The sequence below is a fragment of the Oxyura jamaicensis genome, chromosome 5, assembly GCF_011077185.1.
Source record: "Oxyura jamaicensis isolate SHBP4307 breed ruddy duck chromosome 5, BPBGC_Ojam_1.0, whole genome shotgun sequence".
Taxonomy (NCBI): Eukaryota; Metazoa; Chordata; class Aves; order Anseriformes; family Anatidae; genus Oxyura; species Oxyura jamaicensis.
The window spans coordinates 58011390-58034024 of record NC_048897.1 but is presented as its reverse complement, the minus strand read 5'-3'; the positions used below and the strand labels follow the sequence as shown (position 1 = coordinate 58034024).

The 22635-nt window shown below is 40.9% G+C and overlaps 1 protein-coding gene across 2 annotated transcripts in view; it reads right to left on the bottom strand.

Annotated features, from left to right (window-relative positions):
* LGR4 (leucine rich repeat containing G protein-coupled receptor 4) overlaps positions 1–22635 on the bottom strand; it is a 73109-nt gene that overhangs the window by 7420 nt on the left and 43054 nt on the right. For both annotated transcript variants that reach the window (XM_035327085.1, XM_035327086.1), the window contains exons 3-15: positions 20928–20999; positions 19376–19447; positions 9280–9495; positions 8678–8749; positions 6897–6965; positions 6221–6292; positions 6063–6134; positions 5300–5368; positions 4972–5043; positions 3805–3870; positions 2359–2430; positions 1359–1430; positions 918–1043 (exon numbers count right to left, since the gene is read on the bottom strand). In XM_035327085.1, the coding sequence (XP_035182976.1) occupies positions 918–1043; positions 1359–1430; positions 2359–2430; positions 3805–3870; positions 4972–5043; positions 5300–5368; positions 6063–6134; positions 6221–6292; positions 6897–6965; positions 8678–8749; positions 9280–9495; positions 19376–19447; positions 20928–20999 (1122 nt within the window). The remainder of the gene's footprint in view (positions 1–917; positions 1044–1358; positions 1431–2358; positions 2431–3804; positions 3871–4971; positions 5044–5299; positions 5369–6062; positions 6135–6220; positions 6293–6896; positions 6966–8677; positions 8750–9279; positions 9496–19375; positions 19448–20927; positions 21000–22635) is intronic.

Sequence of the window (22635 nt, the reverse complement as noted above, 5' to 3'; positions counted from 1 at the left end):
GGCACGTGCTATTAATCTGGGTAGAAAAGAAGTATAGCTGCATACAGAGTTTTTAAAAGTGCATATAAACAACTCAGTAACAGCAGACCAAAAGCTATTTTTTCTGACTCAAGGCTACAACACCAACTATCTGCAGTATTGTTCCTGAATTATGTTCTTGTAAATATTTAGGAGGAACACTGGTCTGAAGGATCCCACAGTGCATTAGTTCTCAAGCACAGATCAAAAACAACAACATAAAAGTGTGTTGTTTCCAGGGGATTGCCAAGGCTTGTTTCTAAGAGTGACACAGAACCGCTCTATTAGCCTTACACAAATTAACAATATCTTCATGCCCATTTTTCCACTGGACAGTATGGAAAACAATTTTAAACTACTTCTTCAGGATTGAATTATCAATGTATACAAAGATGTTGGAAATGCAAAACAGTTCATCACTGTCTGATCCACCACATATTGAAATCAGTAACAGGTTCCAATTTAAATGATTACTGTTACTCTTATATAATTTGCCTCCGTGAATAAACAGCATATGTATGAAGTGTGGTGATTATGGAATCAGGCACCTGTGAGTCTGTTCCCGTTTTCCACGCACTGAAAGACAGATGTGCTCAGTTCAATAACAAATGGAATCCATCCAAACCACTAATCTGAAGTCAGCTCATTATGTCTGCCTGAAAAGCGGTGGAGGAAAAATGTAACAGGTTCCAAGAAAATTGTCTATGAATGTTTTTTTCCATCAGAATAGTCAGGATACACCTTAATATACACCAATGTTAAGGTACCATGGGAGTCAGTGAAGGGCCTCATCGTTTTGTCATCAGTACTATCTAATAAACCAGCTTCATTGATTGTCATGTTGCATGTTACAGGGTAAGGAAAAGTGAGGCACTCTGTAGTGTTGTTTACCAACGTACCGGAGCTTCACAAAGTTCTTCGCTGCCAAAGCTTCTTTCAACTCGGAATTGCCTGCAAGTTTAAGCTGGTTCAGTCCACTTAATCCTTCAGTTGGAAGTGAAGTGAGTTCATTGAAACTTAGGTCTCTGAAATATGAATAGTAAGATAGCGTTACAACAAAGCAAGTTTGAAGATCCTATAGCGTACTTTATAGGAGTAGGAAGTCTTTAAGCTCCCACACCAAGACTGTGGTCTGGAAAACGACAGTCGCTGCAGCAGGCACTTTAAAGAAGCATGCCTCATTTTACTGTGTCCTGCATGCATTCAGCTCACGAGAGGTTTCGTGATCCACAAAGACGAAACAAATGATGAAGATGTACCAGTTTTAAGCTAAAAGCATGTATTATCTCAGCAGTTTAATGGTAGAGAAAGGAGGTTCTCATACAGAATAGCCTACTTACAGGTTAACAATAGCTCCAAGGGTGATGAAAGCTTCCTTGTGGATCTTATGGATCCGATTTCTACTGAGGTCACTGCAATGAATGCCAAATAACATTATTTTAGTGGTTTCATCAAAACATTGCAACAGGACTACTCTGAGAAAAAAGCTAAGGTGACACACCCATTATATCTTTGACAGAAAAGCTGAATGACCCTCCCACCTCCCCTCTCTCCCCAGCTGGACAAGTGCAGTAGCAGCTGAATCTGTTGGCCAGTCAGCCGTATTTGGCTTCACTCCATTACCAGGGTAGCAGCTGTATCCCATTAGTGCTCCCCTTCCCCTCCTTCCTTGGCCCTAGCAGCTCAGCAAGGCAGAGGCTGACTCTGGCATCACCCATTCCAGGGTGAAGGTGCCAGCTAGATCACTTTGGTGACAACCACACCTGCAGCAGGGCAAGTCAGAAGGGGTGGAGGAAGAGAACAGAAGAATAAGGAGGACATCCGCTTGGTTGGATTTCTAATTCCAGATCCAGCTCCTGCTGGACCACTGTGACTTATAACTAAGACACTCCTTTTAAATGACGTGTCAAATTCTGTATTTTTTCTTTTACTGATAATTGCAGTGTTTCTATATAATCTTCATACAGCTAATGTGAAGGTGGGGGCTGATTTTATTTAGTGCTTTGCTTCTCTTGAGGAAAGCAGATCGGATGCTCCAATACAAAGCATATAATGCTGAATATTAGACTACCCCAAAAAAATCTCTTTAGATACACATACATGTGAGAGTCTACAAAAAAAAAAAAAAAAAAGAAAAAAAAAAACAGCAAAGAATGAGAAGAATGGGTCTGAAACTGGCTGCTGCTAGTATTTCTTGCACATTGTTTGCTTCACCTTAGGATCCAGCATATCTGGCCCTTTGACGTAAACCGGATTCATAACACCAGGCCCTGCCATCATCTTAAGAAGGAATCAGAAACATTATCTTGTTTAACTCAGTCTGCAACTGTGTACACTTACAGGATACGAAGGGAGGACAGTCCTTGAAAGGTATCATCTGTGATTTCATGGATTTGATTATGCTGTAAGGAACTGCAAAGAAAAAAAGCTTTGTTGGCAAACCGGGCTGACTTCAAACCATGGAATAGCTTGGTGGCTGCTACTAAGTAGATTGAGCCTTACCAATGGCTAAATGGCTTCGTGTTCTGTAATTGAAATGTAAGGGAGGCTGTACCTCTGTAGTGGCTTCAACAGCCCATGCAATCCCTCCCAAACAACAGTTCTGATCCTATAGGCACTGCTTTTAGCTCTATGCCTGGATACATGCATACCCCCTTGAAGGCAAACCATGTAGGTATCTGCTCTGCATTTCACATTAGCTATATTAGTACAATTATGAAACTCTTTTTTTAGCACCTTTGCCCAATCCCAATTCACAACTTTCATTATTTAGAAGAGAATGTCAAGGGTGGACTGTATTACTTCCAAGTGAAAAGTAACACTTTATGAATTTTCAGGAGTCAGAGATTTAATGTAAACCTACCTAATTCTGCAAGGAATCTATAGGACATCCAGGTGTGCTTTCATTTCTCAAAATACAGATTTTTGAAAGGAAAATGCAGATAAATGCTTCAAAAGCTAATGGGTAAATTAAATTACACTCAATAAATTTAGTCCCCATGTCCCTTCCAGACAAACTCCATTAGGCTCCCCTGTGTACACAGTAACAGCATGTTCTAGCAAACACTACATCAGTGGTGCCTTTGTTGGAGAATAACAGGCTTCCTTCGCACACAACAAGCTCTGAAGATGCTTTGCTGGATGTTCTATGGAAAACGCATGTACAACGAGCCCAAAGATGTCAGTTAAACAGCAAAGATCTGCAAAAAGTCTATTATCTCCAATCTCATTAAAAGTCAAGAAGATCAGGAGCAGAGAGGTTTAAGGAGAAGTAGGAACATAAGGACATGGAAAAACTGCATGGGACCTAGAAATAAAGCTTAGGAAGTCTTAAAACAATGAAATAAGGAAAAATACAGATGGGTTTTGAGAAAGAATGTGTCTTACAGGGACTACAGGAAAAAAAAAAAAAAAAAAAAGTATTTTATCCAAGCATAGACTGATAGTTGAAGGCAACTGAAGAAGAGTGGAAGAAATAAGAGGCATGAAGGAAAACACCTAAGTGCTCATTCCATTTATGCATATAGCAATACTCCTATGAAACATAGGATTTGTGTGTCCTTCGTTCTTTTTTTGTGTGTGTGTGATAAAAGAACAATTAAACCATAGCTGATTGAGGAAAGCACAACTGGTTGAATTCTCTGTCCATCATACTCCACACATGATATGCCTTAATCTTCAGATTGTACTTACGCTCAAACATGAAGCAAAAACATCTCTGGAGATCAGGACTCAATGTACTAAGTAAAGAAGTAATAAAGATAACCAACATATATTTCGACTTACATTTCTTCCAAGGATTGGCAGCCCTTAAAACTTGGGAGGTCCTTTATATTGTTATAAGACAAGTCCCTTCAAAACAGAAAATGGGAGGAGCATGCTTAGTTTAACTGTTCTGCCTGAAACATCTCATCACTTGTAACCAAGTGGATTGGCAGGAAAAAAAAAATAAATAGGAAATTACAAGCATAATCACTCCACAGCTGCCCTGACTAGTCCTGTTGTGCACTTCAGTTATACGTGTTCCATACATCAACAAGTAACAGGAATAAGGCTATTTTAAACTCTGTAAAACATGGATTTATTGCCTTACACTTCATTCTTGTAACCTTGTTAAAAGCTACTTTTCTATCTCTCCCATCAATTCTCTGAATTAGGTGAACAAAATTATCATTGACTTTCCTTTAATATTCAACAAGTAATGTAAAGTGAGCAAGCATAGAAAAAACAATCAACTAAAAACTCTATTTGGCAAACATTAACAACTGAAATTAGTGTTCTGTAATTTAAACGTAAGGGAGGCTGTACCTCTGTAGTGGCTTCAACAGCCCATGCTATCCCTCCCAAACAACAGTTCTGATCCTATAGGCACTGCTTTTAGCTCTATGCCTGGATACACGCATACCCAGAACTCATACTGTACAAATTTCCTGAATTCTGAGAACTGTAATCTGAAAAGGTTTATTGATAAACTGGATTTTAGGATGAACTGGATGGAGGGTATGTGATGCTGGAATTTGTTGCAAATTTTGATTTGGGGTACTGGCACCTCCCAGAATTTTCTGTGAAATTATGCAGCAAGAAAGGGAGACCAGGAACTTGCAAACAACCCTTCAAGTTCTGTTCAAAAGATAAATGGGTATTTGAAAATAAATCATACATCATCATCCTCCTTCATCCCAATTCATCTCCCGTAAAACAAAAGGTATTTTTCTCCTCCATCTCTCATGAAGTGCTTTTGTTCCATTTTTTCGTGTGCATCCTTTGTAAACATGGCTTTGGCCCCCTAATGGTTACGTTTTCCAGTTTGTTCTTTTGCATTTATTTTCAGCACACCTTGCTTCTTCTTTTCCTGTTTTGCCTTTGCATCACTAACTGAGCAAAACCTTATCTTTAAATTACATCAAAACATTTTGATCCAGATAAAAATAGGAGCACAATGTGTACACTTACAAAGTTCGTAGCATCTTTTGCTCTTGGCACAGATTAACAGGAATACTGTTTATCTTGGTCCCTGTTAGAGTTCTAGGAAAAAATATATATATATAAATATATATAAATATTTGTATTGTTGAGGGTATAACAAAACTAGCATACATAGGAACAGAAGAAAGATGGTGTCTGAGCTGTCAGGTGCTAGATTCACCATCAAAGACATTTAGTGAGAGAAAGAGAACATATATCCAAGATGCTCTCCAGACCCACTAAATCACATTTCAATCATTTCTCATGGGACAAACCCAAGAAATCATTGGAAATTATTTCTGCATAATATACTTACAGGCTCTCCAGATTAATGGTTCCTGTCAAATTAGGAAACCACTGCACCATACTGGCACCCCGAATGACCCTAAAAAAATCCCCACAAAAATTAGCTGTTAATTATTATGCAAATGCATTGTGACATGCAGTCTTGCTATCAAGTAGATATTTTCACTAAGCAGACATTCTAACATCCTTATTATTTCTGCTTTATTTTAATTTTACACGTGAAGATAGAATTTTACACATGAAGTGCTTCTTACACTAATAATTTGTTTAATAAATTACTTTTGTTAGCCATTAACTGGAACTAGTCAAATTGGAAAGCATCATATCAAAACACATAGGAAAAGGGCCTAAACTCTCTGGTAGTTTGTAGTTCAAAGCTGGAACTCCATTTTGCTTACTCCTCACCCCCAGAAGTGATATCGTTTGAGAGCATGCACGCACTAACCTGCAAAATATTCTCACAATGTACACCCCTGTTCAAAAACCACCCAGGACATATTGGAGTTTGTTTAGGTAAGAACCTGAGCATTCAGCCTGAGGTTATATCTTACGCAAGGTGATGAAGATTAAAAAAAAACAACGTTGTAAAGCATATTTAGCAGGGCTTCTTATGAAACTGGACGTTCCCAACCATAACAAGACTTGTTAAAGCTAACTGCTAAAAAAATTACATATTAAGAGGTAGAGGCAGTTGGGAAATTCAGTTATTCTGAGTTCTTAGCCGCAACATTTCATATCAAATTATTGTACTATTTAGTTGAGGTGATACTTACAGGGAATGCAAATCTGACAGATTCTGAAATGCCGAGTTTCCCACAAAAGACAAAGGATTATCATACAAATGTCTGGGAAATGAAAAACATGTTTCAGTCACTGTTCTTACAGTTACAGTCTGCTACAGACTAAAAATAGAAGCATGAAAATTACTTACATCGTTCTTAGAAGGGGGTTTCCTGCAAATGCACCATCAGGAATTATGGAAATGTAGTTACTGTGAAATGCCCTAAAGATATTAGCAAAGAAAACCCACATTTAGAAATATACCGCCAGTAGATTCAACCAACAGTCGTCATCTTTGTGTGGATACACTACACCTATTCAACTCCTCATCCTGCCAAAAGTTGGGTTGTAGTCAAATTGGAGTATGTACAACGGTAGGAGCAAGTTTGAAGGCGTGATTTTTGTCTACTCCACTTCATCTTATACTGAAAATATTTCAGTAGGAAGAAAATATTCTGTCCAAAACATTACCTTATGCTTTCTCTCTCCTTTTCCCTTTTTAAGGAGGGAACAAGGAAAACATGCACGATCAGTGAATATATAAATCCTGCTATGGGAGGCCAAAACCAGCTCATGATTAAGATCTATGCTAATGGTACTCCTGAATAAATTCCTTGGTTATATAACTCCAAAATCATTTCAATAGGTTCCCTCTGTAGCTGTTGATTATATTTTCTTTTAATTACAGCATCACTTAGCATAACTTGATCTGATCTAGGCTGCTGCATAATCAGATGAGCATTCTTAAATCTGGGAATTTCTTTTCTCTTTTTGTTTACAGAAAGGATAAAGAAAACAGTTTAAAAGGGATAATAGTTAATACTCACAACTCTTTTAGACTTGGGAGAGCTTTTATGGCTTCAGGGAACTCTACCATGTTGTTATAATTTAAATCCCTAAAAGAAACAAAGCAGAAAAGTTAGAAAATACTTATGGTTATAAACCAAAGTCTTTTTTAAGACAATTCATTGAAAATAAAAAAATTTAGAACATCTTTAACTAGACTACAGAATAACTTGATTTTTAACTGATGTTTTACATACTTTATAACCAGCTAATAACTTATGACATTTCTTCACAGCAAAGCTCAGTATTTTTCAGCACCTCAGTTTTCTCTTCAAATGAATTTACATGAAAATGAACTAAGATTTCAAAGTAACAACAACACACACACCAAAAAAAAGTAGACATATGATTACACTTTATTAGCTTACTCTGACAACTTTTCTCTCTGGTTTTATAAAATGAATAGTAAATAAGCCATTAAGCAATAGCAGACCTTGTAGCAAAACCAATTCCAAATACTACAAGTTAAAGAGACGCAGAGGTAAAGCCCATCACATCACACTGAATCAGTGCATGTCAACGATACAGACACGGACAGCTAACCTGTCACCATTCTAGCAGTTATGTCAGGACCTGCTATAAACTTCTGCAAAAACGATTGCTTATGAGAAACAAAACCATTTTTAGAGTCTCACATGAGCTGCGTGCATTTACACAGTACCTGGTTATTACTTAATTTAATAACTGAAGGCTCTAAGAGAACGACAAGGTAGTTGGAGTAAGCTCCTGGACTCCGCCAAACTCCTGATGTTAACAGAGGTTTTCAGTGGCTTTAGCGTGCCCTTGCCCTCTGTCATTAGTTTTAATTATTTAACATTCTCTTAAGCATAAAGGCAGTGCTGAAGGAAACGCTGCTTAATAGACATTCATTGAGCGAGTTGAAGGGAAACAGGGAGTGCAACTCAAGCAGTTGAAAGACATTCCTCTCCTAGGAGGTGCTCTGGGGGTTGAAAAGAGCCCAGACCTTTGACAGGATCTGGCCACTATAGAAAAGTGGTGGTGGGAAAAGTATGAATCGGCAGCGAGGACAACAGACTCGAGGTGAGGGGAAAGTGGTGCGGGTGTACCTGCATCTCCTATTTCTGTCAGAAGGAATGCAACGCTCAATGTTTCAGATAAAGCAGACTGACAGTTTAGTATTTGCCAGTATTTGAAGTGAACTCATGTCAGTCTCGAGAGGCTGGGAACCCAGGAACTGAGGATCAGTTTAGGAGCTGCTAGGACACTTGAGACAGAGAAGTTTCCTTGGCAGGCAGTGGCACCCATCCAGTAAGAGAGGAGGAGCAGTGGCGAAACAGCCCACTGGGGCCCTCTGAGAAACCTCCTATTGACACACAACAGTTTTGACAGCATATTTTAAATATGTTTAATCCCACAGTAAATCTGAGAAACAAATATTTGTCCCTTATCACATACAGGGCCACTCAAACACTTCTGATATATCCAGCTGACTCAGTGGAGTGCTATGCAAAGATACACCAGCTAGATCAGGACCAGGAACATTAGAGCCACATCATCCTGCGCGACATTTCACCCAGGCTAATATTTACCCGCTTCTCAACATAGCTAATTGGTTTTGGTGGAGCACTGCACTGATATTAGCCTTCACTTCCGAAACGTGAGCTGGACATAAGTGTTGGAGGTATGTGTTGTGCTGCACACATGCCTTGTTTGCAAAATCTTCACCATAAAGTAAGCTCAATTAAGCCGTGAATGAGACAAATGACACTGAACAAAGAATTACTTTAAGAAGCATACTTACAAGGTTTCAAGGTTGTCTAATCCATCAAAACAGTGTTTTCCTATAGTTTTTATTTTATTATTATGAAGATGTCTAAAAAAGAACAAAACAAGAATGAAGATGAGTGAATAACTTCACGTAAATTAACAAATTAGCAGATTATTCTATGAAATCAAGACAGTTAAATGGTTTAGAAAAAACATTTCATGGGGTGGATAATGCAGCAAAATGTCTTTCACTTCCAGACACAAATATCCTCATACGGGAACAGAATCGATGGCCTGCAGTCAAAGCAACTTATTTTAAACCTGTACTTGCTATCCAGAAGTGCAATTAATCATGATTTAAACATATAAATCAAAATACGATATCAAACTATCCTGGAACCTCACTACCCATAGCACTTTTGACTTTCTGTGTGGGAGGAAGTCTTTAGAGACAGTCTTCAGTGGACTGTCGAGTACACATGATAACGATAACAACTTGCACTGGTGATATAGGCTGTTACTAGGCAATTGAGCCAAAATATAGCCAAATACCATTTTCAGTGCCATCCTAGATAAATCAAAGCTCTAACCGGGGACAATCCAAGTGACCTGTGAAGCAAAGTAACAAATACTCACAGAACAACAAGACTTGACAGGTTTGTAAATGCATAGTCAGGAATGTGCGTTATTTTGTTAAGGGCCAGCGTTAACGCCTGCAGAGAGGGGAGGTTGCTGAGCGGATGGATGGGGACTTCTGTCAAACTGTTGTCGTCCAGCCAGAGGTGACGCAGCTGCACCAGGCCCTCAAAACTGTCCTTTGGTACGGCTGTGATGTGGTTTGCATCTAAACGTCTAGATTGAAACAGAAAGAGTTTGCACGGTAAACCCACAAACTGCAAAGCAGTAAAAAAGGCAGATTCAAGTCCTATTATTCCTGAGCATTTTTTAAACATGTTTTACTGAAATATTTTAAAACTGGTAAGTTTGAAAGTTTATTGAAGTGACGCGTGAACGCTCTTTCAAGTCATGTGAAGAACCCACAAATGTCATAGAAATGTCTTCTTAGATGTTTTTAATAAAAATTTTAACAAATTCATACGCTTACAATCAGCTTACCTAAGTCAACTGGTAACTACAGAAGTCTCCTCCCCACAAACCCTCCAGCTCCTGTAGGTACCTTACTGGAACAAGACCTTAAAAGGTGGCTTGATATCATATCACAGATTGCAGAGAGTTACTCCTTTGAATGATTATCCCTGTACCTCCATTGTCAATAGCGCCGTATACTGTCATACGTATTGTCTTGTGGTACCACTACACACCTTAAGCGACTACTTTAAGGAAACACGATTATTAAATCCAGTTATTGAACCAAGTCAGTTATGAACCATGTTGGCAAATAAAACATTATACCGTTAGCCAAAACTGAGCAATATCTCAGTCTGACAGCTGATCCCTTCTGTCATGCTCCACAGAAAATGCAAACCAGAACACCAGCACTGGTAAGTGTGGGACATCATTGCCTTCACATTTTTTCCCTAAATTAACTCTGATTGCAAATATTAGCGGAAGCAACACACGTAGAAAATGGCTTTGCTGCCTTTCAAAAAGAACTGCAGCACACGTGTGACAATTAGTCCTGTTACAACTACTTGCTCATGTATGCTCTTGGGTTTCAAATCATCAAAACAAAAACTACGTGTGCTTTTCCCTCCCTCGTGCAACATGCTCTGATCTGAATCAACTTGCTTTGTCACCTTCCTACTCCAGCAGCATGGTGACTTGGATAGCATTACTGGTAGCCACAGCAGGCAGAAGGTACAGACAGGGCCCGGTTAGGGTTTGCCCATGCTTTGCTACATAGCCAGCTGTGTCAGGGACAAAAATGGAAAAACAGCCTGAGTAAAAAGCTTAAGTTTGGGTCTACACGGACAGAAGCCCCATGAACGGGCAGATGCGAGGGATGACCCAGGAAGAAGCAAAAAACATTAATAAAGCACTATTCTTCCTAAGTGGAGGAGATGAAAGGCAAGCAATGATAGCCCACAAGATGGAAAAAGAAAAAAAGAAAACTGAATAATTATAACAAACAGAAAGAGAACTGTAACAAATTGAGTCTGCATAGGGCTGAGAGTGACAGGCATTCTGTCTTCTACAGGTCAACACAGAGCTGGAACCTGGAGACTTCACTGCAAACATGGAAGAAAACACCTTGCATAACTAGCTGGAGATGACTGGTGTACCAGTTGTGTTATGTATGCATGCTGCTGTCTGGGGAGACAAAACTCGTATGCGCTCCATTAACGCTGATGCTTATTATGATACAAACCAGCACAGCACGGGTTGGGAGTTATATTAAGCACGCACAGCGTTTCTGAAGCCATGATCAGACATGCTCTTGAAAATCTAGCCGGATCAGTTTAAGAAGTCATTGCCTGCAGCCATTCATCCTGGCCCTCTCAGCAGTCACAGGATGGCCGGGGTGACTGCTCCACACTTGTCCCTGTGCACGGTCACCATGGCTCCAGTAATCACAAGGGGACTTCTGGGCTCTCTCCTCTTTCACCGTGTACAAGAGCGGATGAAGAGCAGCCAGCCCAGCTCACAGGACCATACTGCCAAGGCAGAAAGGGCCAAAGGGAGGCGTTTCTGTACACTGCTCCACCTGCAGTCAGCTGGAAACATCTCATTTCAGCCTAGCTCGCAGCACTGAGCATACCTGTGAGGATACATTTTATTGCATCTAAATCAACCTTGAATAATTAAGATGTTAAAATGCTGGGTTTACCAAAGTGGTCAGCGTTAGCTTAATTATTTTCTCTCCAAAATGTAAAATACATGGTGAATTCTAAGGAAGAAGAAAAGCTTGATCACACTGTCTTAAGAAATCTCCACATAATATCCATAAGGCATTAATGCCCTTCGTCTGCTTCTGTGAAAGAGGGTCTTGTTGTTGTGCTGTACGTGGTTTGAATATTCCCAGTTATTTGGAAAAACGTGTCAGCAGCTGAATTTCCATATAATAAGTCAAGAAATGCACAAAATTAAGTAACAAATACACTGATATAAGCAGGAATTTACAAAACCGCAGCCAAAAGGCTCCTTCCTAAGATGAGGGAGGTGCCATAAACTCTAAAGCTATGTATCAAAGAGCTAATTCCTATGGTTCATATATTGGCATCCCCTTATCAGTTGCCTCATGGTGTGACAGGTGTGTACACTACTCTGTTTGAATGCTTTTAGCATGCTTCAAGACTGGAACATTTCAGAGAAATTAAATGTCTGGTGATAATTAAAAAATGGGGGGGGAAGCAGGTAGAGAAAAAAAGCCTGGGGCTCTGCCGCAGGGAAAAAAAAAAAAAAAACACTAGAAATTACCTGTCTTTCTTCTCCCTCCTGAATTCACACACCTCCCTGAAGATCAAAAGAATTATTTTCCAGTGGAATAAATATATCCAAGTCTTCTCTTCAACTGATTTTTCTATTATTATTTTTGTAGGAGAAGCAACACACCTTGAGAGGCTGGCAGCACTTAGTCCCTGTGACTACCTGTCTCCGCCCATGCTTGTACTTCTTTGTGCTCCTTACTAAATTCCACTTATCCAAGAAGATTTGGGCCAACCCACACAAAACCATCACCCAAGCGAACAGACAACAACAACAAAACCCACCGAAATCCCAGGCCTGGGTCTGTCCCTCCAGCTGCTCACCAGCAGGTGGGTGGCAGAAGGATGGACGCACAGGGCCAGGGAGCCAGGCGGGTCACCGAGGTGCTCCCCTCCAATTCCCCATTTACATAGCAGCTGCCTGCTCTGCGAGTCTGAAGAGCACTGTGCTGGCCCCAGCTTTCCCCAAAGGCCATCAGACATCTCCACAAAATAGCTGAAAGCGGAAGGTTTGCACAGCGCTCTTGTTGAGCTGCATTTACAACTTTAAAGGGAAAACCTGTGGTTTACAAACGTAACAGGAGGAAGTGTAACATCAAAAGAATCCAACTGGGTTCCAATTTATTGGAGCTTGATTTCTGTTATTAGTTATCAGACCTCGAGATTCATTTATAGCTAATTCAGCCATTTTTGTCTCATTCACAGTTTTTGTGTTCCTTCATTCCTCTTGCTGCAAACCCGATATGCCACAGTTATTCTTACTTTTTTTTTCCGCCCAGTTAAAATTAAAGCTTATCTACATTACTTCCACTGTGGAAGTCACAGCTGTGATGCTTCTGTACAACGTGGCATGCACACAATGGTGTGCTTCATGAAACAACTGAAAAGCAAGACCAGAATATTTGTCATCTTCCATAAAACACTGCAATTCAGCACCACACATTTTCTTTCCGATGGGACTAGCACTAGTGTTCACTAGCACCAATGGCTAACGAAGTTCAAGAACTCTTTTTTGCCGTTTAGACTGACCTTGAACAAAGCCTGTCCTTTTCCATTGGTTTTAAGAATGTTCTATGCTCTTGGAATTAGAGCTTGCAGCATATACTTAAATTACTTCATCTTTCAAAAGAAAAGCTACTCCAGTTCCAGCTTCCCTATAAGCCCTGACTTGTGAGAGGCCTTCAAATTTAGTCTCTAAATTCAGAGTTTACCTTCTGAGCTGTCATCTTCGTTTTTATTTCCTGTCGGGTTCCCTCCTCTCACAAACTCCAAGTGCACGAGAAGGAAGAGCAGGAGCGTGACAAAAGCCTGTACATTCAGCAGCTCTCACGCGAGTTCTTAACGTATTGTTAGAACAGGTAAAGAACAAAGCAAATGAAAGATCTACAAACAATTAACTTCTCATTAAGGAAACCGTAAAACTAATAAGAACTCCTACCTTAATTCAAATGAATACGAGTTCCAAAGTCTAACACCTAAGTGTGTGTGTGGGGAGGGGGGGTTATGCAAGCAGACGTAACATTTCCGTTCTGAGTCCAGTGTATCTTAAATTTTCTTAAAACTCTGCACTGAAAGCCTCAGACCAGGCCTACCAGGAACACGCTGGTGTGTGCAGAGCACAGACAATCGGGGGGCAGATACTCGGGAGGCACGATGGCACGCCATCCAGCTTTTTGAATACGTTACAGTGGAAGAGAGACACCTCCTGCCTGCAGTCTTAGCAATACGCGTTAGAAACATACTTGCGCTGCACCTCGTAACCCTGCCGTGCCTTTATCGCTATCTGCCTGGGAAGAGGAGACTGTCAGATTGACTTCTAGCTTCTGCCACAGCCTCGCCGTTCGCCACGCTAGCTCTCACCTGCAACCACACGCGGCAGTCCGGGTTTCAGTGATGGAGAAACTGTAACAGCCTTGTACTAATAGCAAGAGTTTAACATTGATGTTAATAAAAGGAAAATCACTCCCAACTCTTGTGTAAAACCACTTCTGCTCAATGGCAATCGTTAAAGAGCTTTGCTCTCTAAAGTGCTCCTTCAAAAACCGCAAAGAAATCACTCAAATAGCACTGGAGTTGATTTTTAGGTTTTGAAGTTGAGTACTGATAAGCCTAATACATCGGGAACTCCGCTATAATGTAAGGCAATAAACCTGCCGTGTTAGCAGAGGTACTTTAACATACTTAGTTCGTTTGCTCACCGTATCAAACAGCTGCTCTCTGCACCTTGCGTATTGTGGCCATCAGTACAAGGATTTGCTTTATTTGAAGACAAATTTACGGTAGCTCTCGGAAAAAAATGATACATGCCAAAGGTATTTCAGTCACCAGTATTGATTTGCCAGCCCGTCTATTTCTCCCACTGCAATGCTTAAAATGGTACCAATCAGTGATTACTCCGAGTTTGCTGCCAAACGCCCATAGAAGATTCAGCTGATCTTTACCTATATGCTGTGCCTTAAACAAGCCTAGACGGTGAAAAAATAAGATACAAAATGTCCAGAGAATCCTGAGGCTCACGAGAAATGCCCATGCCTTACATACAAGAAAATCAGAGGAGCTCCCAAAGGTCCACATAGCACAGAAAAATGGTGTTTGTTTTTTTTTTTTCTTTTTCTTTTTTTGTCCTACAGCAAGTATGCAAAGTTTCCGAAGCAGTATATTTTAACTTCTGCATATTTAAAGATTTTTCAGCACAATCAAACATGCTGAGGAGAGCTCTTGAAGTTCCCTCACTCTAAAAAAAAAAAATGCAAAGGAGAAAAGCACATTCAGCACATTTAAGATTGTTTTTAACCTGCAAAAATGATGTAAAGTGCGTGCAGATTTCTCCCTTTCCCATTCTGGTGCTGAGAGTTTAACTCTTCAGCTTACAACAGACACACTTGAAGGCTGGTTCCTTTTATCACTTTAGTAACAGCAAAGAAGGAAAATGGAAAACCTCTAGAGTAAACCCATTCAAAGTTGGTTCATTCAAAAAAAAATATCTGCAACTTTTGAACGAGCGTGCTACATCTGAAACAGGATGCTTGCTAACTTAATCTAGTTATTGCTGTTGATCAACATCTTCTACAGTCTCCCACTGAAGATTATCCTTACAGATATCCCTGGTCCTTCAAAATTCCGTAATCTAAAAACAGAAGATAATCAACAGAAGCTCTAAGACTTTTTTTTTTTTTTTTTAAAGAAGAAATAATCTGAACCTTGCATTTTATTTTATTTTATATACAAAGCAGTGTTTGTGTGGTCCTCTCCAAATTCAGGGATCTTCCCTTGTGACACCTGTCAATGTGCTTGGGTTTGTATGTTTTACATTACTAAAATCGTTGTTATCATTGCGAACTACCAGTTGAAGCTGTGAGCTTTGATTACGGTACTAGCGGAATGTTTCTACAAGTGATCTGTGGCTTTTGTTGTTGTCTGTTGTATATACAGGAAGATACATGAATAAGGGAGCCTTCCAAGGGAGCCAGCCAGACAGCCACAGACGGACTGGATGCTAGAGATGCAAGGGTACAGCAGCTATGTGCTGCACATTTAAAACGTGGCCGAAATACGCCTCCATCCTCTGTCCCCACGCTTTTACTGTACACCTTTGCCCTGCAAAGCAAGGCGCCGCTCTCATTTCCTTCTGTCCCATAGCAGGACCCCAGCCTTCAGCTCTCAGCTTCTCCCTGGTGGGGCCACACCGCTCGGAGCTGGCTGAGTCCCGCGGATGCTCACGGCTGGCCCGATGCACGCGGACGCGTACCTGCAGCTTGGGTGAATGCCCACACACGGAGCAAGGCAGGAGCTACCACAGCCGAGTGCGGCGCTGGCACCGCCCCAGCACCACCGTTTGGCAATCTGGAACAACACCAAGGCTGCAGTGCTTTGAACTGGTGCTGGAGAATGCTCGAACATTCCCTGCACGTGGGCGTGTGCACACATGTGCAGCGCCAACAGCTCCGCGCATCCCCGGCTGCAGTTCCAAGACGTGGCCTCTGACGGGCTAGTGGCCATTGACGAGCTTTCAGAAATCACTCACGGGTTTGGTGGCAAATGCCCGACAACAGCAGGAGCAATCTGTTTTCTGTGTTCAGGTGGAATGCAGTTCTCTTTGCCAAAGCATCGGATTTGTTTTCTTTTTTAATGCAATAGTTTCAGTGTTCACCACGCTCAGGTTTGTACTAGAAAATTCTGTGTTACGACAAAAAATTCAGTTTATCTGGGTTTCTGGGGGTGAATTAGAGGAATCGTGGAAATTGCTACAGCTTGAAGAACCATTCTACAAATCTCTGGGTTAAATCCCAGAATAAGCAGTAGTACCAAAAAAAAGTTATCGCAGCCCAATACACACCTTACGCTAAAGCACTGAAGCAAGTGACCCTCCAGAGTTATTTCCCAGTCCTTTCAGTATCTGCACACACCATCACGGCGGCACACCACCTTGCTGCCCCTCTCCGTGTGACCCTTGAACTGCCGATAAACCTCACCAACACCATTCCCAGACTTAAACAACGTAGGATGCCACTTGGTTACCTCGTAGTAACAGAAATACCCTGTCAGCGCTTGGCTGTATGGCTTCCGTGTGTAGCTCCTTACTTTCTCTGCTCCCCAAAGCTGCAGGCAGAAGCAGCTGGTGGCTCACATCCCAGTGGCGCAGTCCCACGGTCCCAGCTTCTGCCCACAGGTATCGCTGCATCGTGCATTGTGAGAGCCTATCTTGCCAGATAAACTACTCTGAGGTGCTAAAAAGTGAGTTTCCACTCACCAGAACTCTTCCTTTTGGTAAAATTTCACTTTCATAAATAACAACTCTTTTCTAACTCTCTTCAGGAGGCCAGAGCTGGGAAAATATCCAATATAAACAGAAAATAAAGAGCTGTCGTTCAGTATTCTGAACCACACTGGCTACCCTCCAGCCATAGTATAAACACCAGGAATGGCGAAGCTCCTGCAACCATCTCATTGATTTCAGCCCAGGTATGTTTGCTGGGCTCATTAACGCACACAATGTGGCAACTGCCTTCCTACGCAGCCGGGACTTGGAGCACATTAAGACTGAAACGAGACGGGGTTCTATAGGAGCTGCAAACCAAGCTCAGATTATCAATATACTAACAAGTTTTATGAACAAGCAAAATGTGTCTTCACCAAGAAAAAATCCCCCTAAAGCCTCCTTTAGAGCAAACTGGGCAACTGCCAAAAGGCAGTCAGTTAAGCGATGTTTAAACTTGCAGTTTTTGGATTGAGATTATATGTAAAAAAGGTAGAAGCATGTATTCTGCAACAAGTTATTTGTTTTAGAAGGTCAGAGCAGCTCAGGAGCTTTAATCCATTTTGACACAGTCTTGCAAAATTTTGTTTGTTGGTTTGTGGTTTTTTTTTGGTTTATTTTTTACTAAATAAAGCAGCATGCTGGCATTCATGTTTCCATACTCGCACAAAATTCGGAGGACCGGTCCAATATTCTTTTGCCCGAAGGTGCTGTCTATATTAACAGGGGATCTGCCTAACTATTTTGTGATTTTTACAAGTGATGCAAGAAATTGAAAGCTTTCCTGAAACGTGAAAATGACAGGAACACATTCTGGTAAAGTATACTGATCACATAGGGCAAATGCTTCACATTTCTCACTACACTTGCATCAAAAGGGAAGAAAACTCTTTGACTTTCTGACACTGATAGTCAGTGACTTCCCAACTGGATTTGTCCACTGTATTTCTCACAGTAATTCTTGAAAACACGATCTGGTTTTCCTCAGAAAAAGGAAAAAACACAAACATCTAGCTACTTATTAACCAGATTTCCTCCTTTTGGACCTTCCTAAAATTGATAGTTTATCATTTGTCTATGAACACCAAAGCTCCCAGAACAGCAAACATCACCAGACTTGGAACTGTCACTTCGTGTTTCACTATCACGCGATTATATTGGTCATATTATTTGGTATTGCATAATACGTGTGTTTTTTTTTTTTAAACCTAAGATATCTGCTTTTTTGAACAACTTGTTTCTAATCATATCCCAGTATATTAATTTCAAAAGAGAGAGAGAAATGATGGCTTTATCATTTTCCCCTTAACTTTGACCTTTTTCTCTTGCCCATAAAATTACCAAACCAACAACTGGAGATTAATTACTTTGAACTTCAAATACAGAAGAAACATTACTGTAAATAAGCAGAGGCAAAAGCATATGCATCGAAAATGAAACGGATTATTTTTAGGAAACAAGTATTCACTGAAGCAGTTTCTTCTTTGGCACCTCAGAAGTGCTGGAAGCAAGGGGGGAGGCATTTTGGTTCTTCTTTAGAAGTCTTACTACAGGGTTATTCGTATCATGTAATCTGGAGGGGTTATATTACAGCGCACAACCTCTGCACCAAGCAGACTGCAGCCCTGAGATGAGCAGCAGCAGCCCCCACGGCATGCACTGCACGTCGTCCCGCTCCTGCTCCGCTGTGGGATAACCTGCAGCCAGTCTCACAGTGCCCCGTGCAGCTTGCTGGGGTTTCTCGAGATGGAAAAGGCGGGAGAATACAGGAGCAACCATGAGAATGTAGTGGCCAAGATCCAAGCTTAGGGAATGCAGAAAGCACCTTTGCAAGAGTTGCACAACTGCTCCGTAATCTGATGCAACACAAAGAAATGGGATCTTAGCCAGAAACCTGAGTTTTGGCACAGAGGAAATAGATAACCTGCCCTCTCTGTAGGCAAGCAGAAAGGAGGAAAAATTTTGAAACCCTTCCCCCCTCCGCCTCCTCATCAGCGATAAGTATCTACCACCTAGAGAGCTGTAGCTAACTATTAAGGTCTGATTAAAATGCTTTAGAGAACATAATAAGCCATGAGATAGCATAAGCACATACGAAATACTTTATGAGCAACTAGCAATAATGGCTGAGGCGTTCGTAACTATGTGATTTCAACACCTTCCAGTAAAACCAATACTATGCATGTCTCAAGCAATGCTCCTTCCCAGAAACCCCTTTTGCTCCTCCAGATACAAAAGACTCTGGCATGATTCATTTTTGCACAATGTTTTAAAATCGCTTAAACACCTTAGGACATGCATAAGAATGATAAATACTTCACTCCACCACGTCTACATTTATACAGCAACCGTGTAGCCGGGTTTGGGTTTTGAAAGAGTTTGGGTCTGGATCACCCCAAGGACAATGAAAACAATACCTTGTGAACTTGGAAAGCTTTGCCTCGGCTGAAACAGCAATATCAGAAAGCCCAGGTACATTATTACACAAGTGATTATACCTCAGAAGTTTACAGAATGAAGCCAACTTTTACAAAGTGACCAAAAGCGGAACTTGGAGAACAATGCAAGAAGAAAAGCAAAGAAAACTTACAAGGACTGCAAACCACTTAATCCTCTGATGGCCTCATTAGGTACGGTCTTCAGCTGATTGTTCTGTAGGGTTCTGCAAAAATGTCCAGTGCGTTAGTGTAGTAGACTTTGACAATCACCTTTATACGAACAGCAGAGCAGACAGAAGCGCCCATGGTTCACTTCTAATGCACATAAGAGCACGTGCGATTATCAAGACAACGTACCAAAAGACAATGATGAAACAAGAAAATGGTCTATTTGAGCTGCGTCTGCATCTCATTCATGGTATTAACTTGCAGAGAACAAGCTTCTGACATAATACACTGAAATTCCCGAGAACTCACTGAAGAGCCCAAACAGTTTAATGCTAGTACAAATTTGCTAAAATGAATGACATTTTATTATTTTCTTGTGAAATCATCCTATACATGCTACAAAACACACAAACCTCTAATGTTTCTTAAAGCCGCATCAATACACAACGTGTTAGCGATCTAATTTACAAAGTTTATTCACAACAAAGCACCTCTGGGCACAGCATTAAAAAGATACCGAACTAAACTAGAGCCAAGCGGAATTAAGCTATGCTGTATTTTTAGTATTTCTTTTATGGGACACCATAGCATGGCATGATGAGTACTTTCATATAAAGATAATTTAAATAATTAAGATTCTCACACATTATGAAATATTACTAGGTTTTGGTGCATATTAGGGTAACTGTAATTGGACATGTAAGGTTACCTGCTAATTAATATCTGAACACTGATTTTTTCAGGAACTGAAAGAATTTCAGGCTTCTCCAGAGCTGAGTATCCCAACAGAGATACCTTCCAGGGCCTTCGTATTGTGCGTTCAATTCACAAAACATCTTTGCAGATCAGCAGTTTCCTAATCTGCATCCTGCTTATGCTGTGTGTTTATGCTTCTTTCTTTAAAACCTCAAAGTCCTTTGTCATTAGATTATTTAAATACCTGTTTAATTAACCATCTATAACCCTACCAGCAATTGGAAATATTTATGTCTGCATAAATGCTACAATTTCTGGGTAGAGGTTTTAAAAACCCCAGAGAGCATAAAGCTCTTTTTATCCTTAGCTATGGAAAATTAGTTGAACTTTTTTTCTAACAGTAAGTCATTTTCACCTAAAGCAGCATGAAACTCTCAGAATGACTTCCATCTCCGGCAGGGTACGGTGCAAAGTTCAACCGGTATCATAAATCTCTGTAAGCACTAGCACTACCTGATGCAATAAGATGTGGGGGTGGAGAACAACAAGAAAGCTTTATGTGCCCTTTTTAGCATTTTTCCTTCTTAGGATTCCTCTGCTACAAGCTATACTTCTGGAAAAAAAAATCAGTGTTCTAACTGGATGCAGTAATTTTTGTTTAGGCTTTCTAAAAAATGTAGGAGCCCTGTAAATTTGGGGGGTGGGGGGGAAATGACACGATACTATTTTAGCAGAGAAAGGCAGGAAAAAAAATCTCAAGGCAGTCCATCAGTAAATAGGCTGACTATGCAGTAAGAAAGCATGCAGCTAGCTACGAAGCTCTAAAACCCGATTACTTACAGAACTTTGAGTTCTTTCAACCCAGACAAGGCCTTCGGATGGATAAAAGAAAGGTCATTGCCAGCCAGTCGCCTGGAAAAAAAATTGTAATAATAATTTCAGTCATAAAATACAGTACTTCTACAACCATCTGACAAGACAAATCACCAACACAAGAAATCTTGCAAGCAATGAGGTATTTTGCATCCACTTATGCTCTATTTTTGATCTTCAGTCACTACATGCTTTTCACAAGCGGGATACACTCAACCTCACGGATATACTTGTGCAAACATGCTAGAAAAATAATAAAAAAAGCACTACAGAACAATAGAGAATCTCCTTATGGTGCTAGGTTTGAGAAAAGCTCATTTCCCGCTACCAGTGCAATTCCTCAGGCTTTTCAGCATTGCCTCAGTGAAACGCATGCTCTGATATACATGTGGTTTTAATCTATGCAGCAGTTTCTAAAGAAACTGCAGTGAAGTAAAAATAGCTAGATGCTAAGGAGAGGGAGGGAAAAGTTTGCACTTGAGTCTCAAACGTGAACGGTACTCGCAAGCAGGCCGTACATTTACAGCATTGACAGCTGACAGAAAGCCTGCCAACATCACCAAGACAATTGTCTTGGTCATCCTTCACTTTGTCGTCAGCTCTTTGGACGTGTTTTTCAGAAAGAAAACTGTTTTGGGAAGCGAGAAAGGAGGAAGGTGGGTTTACATCCTCGGCTGTAAACCCACTGCCTCCAAACAAGGCTGCTTTCAGCCCTGGACCGCTGGGTGCTGACACAGCCCAACCGGGAAAACAACCGTGAGACTGGCAGCAATACATGCAGGAGGCACCGGGGAAGACAAAGCAGAAACATCAGCCCCAACAGCTGCTTTCCAGCAGCTCCTCCCATCCCCCTCTCCTTTTTTTGACGACCTTTTTGTCCTCATCCCGACCAGCAGACCCCGTGTGGTCCGACCTTCGCTGAGCTGCGGATAGCTGTGACACGAGGTGTACGTTTTAGGGGTAAGGACAACAACGCGCAACACCTGGTGACCCGTAGCTGCCAAAAGACACCGTCGTTTCAGGCCAAGTCTTTGCTTTCAGACTTGGTTTCATGTCCAAGCTAAGCAAAATCAGCGTTGGAAGAGGTCGTGTAATGAAATCATCTGGTAGAAACACCACGTACAAGGCAGCGCTCAGGAGCGAGAAGCAGTACATGTGCTTCAAAGAACATCACAACACCACTGCTACCAGGAACTGGAGTGAGACGGCCACTCTAGGAGAAAATATTATTTCTAAAAGGAAAATAAGGAAATAAAGTAGCATCGTCTATAGTATCAGCTCAACAAAACACAATTACATTCTGTCTTGCTCTCTACCTCTAACTACATAGTAGTGCTCACCCAGAGCATTTGATTCCAACAGAAATCTGCTCATAGCAGAATGAGTGGCTTAATCGAACGCTGCCTAATAGAGAGCATAACAGTTACGTTTACCAAATCCATTCGTCAGAGGCAGATAATTTCATTTATGAGCAAAGGGAGAAGAGGATTGCTCATGGTGAACAGGTCGCTAGCTGCAGATCTTACTTGCTTTTAGAGAACTTGCTTTTAGTTTCCATCATTCCCATGCACACCCCAATCGCCGTAGCTTCGGCTCCAACACCATCACAAGCATGCTTTAAAGCTCATCACCTGCCGTTTACAAATCATCATAAGAATAATAATAAAAAAGAGCT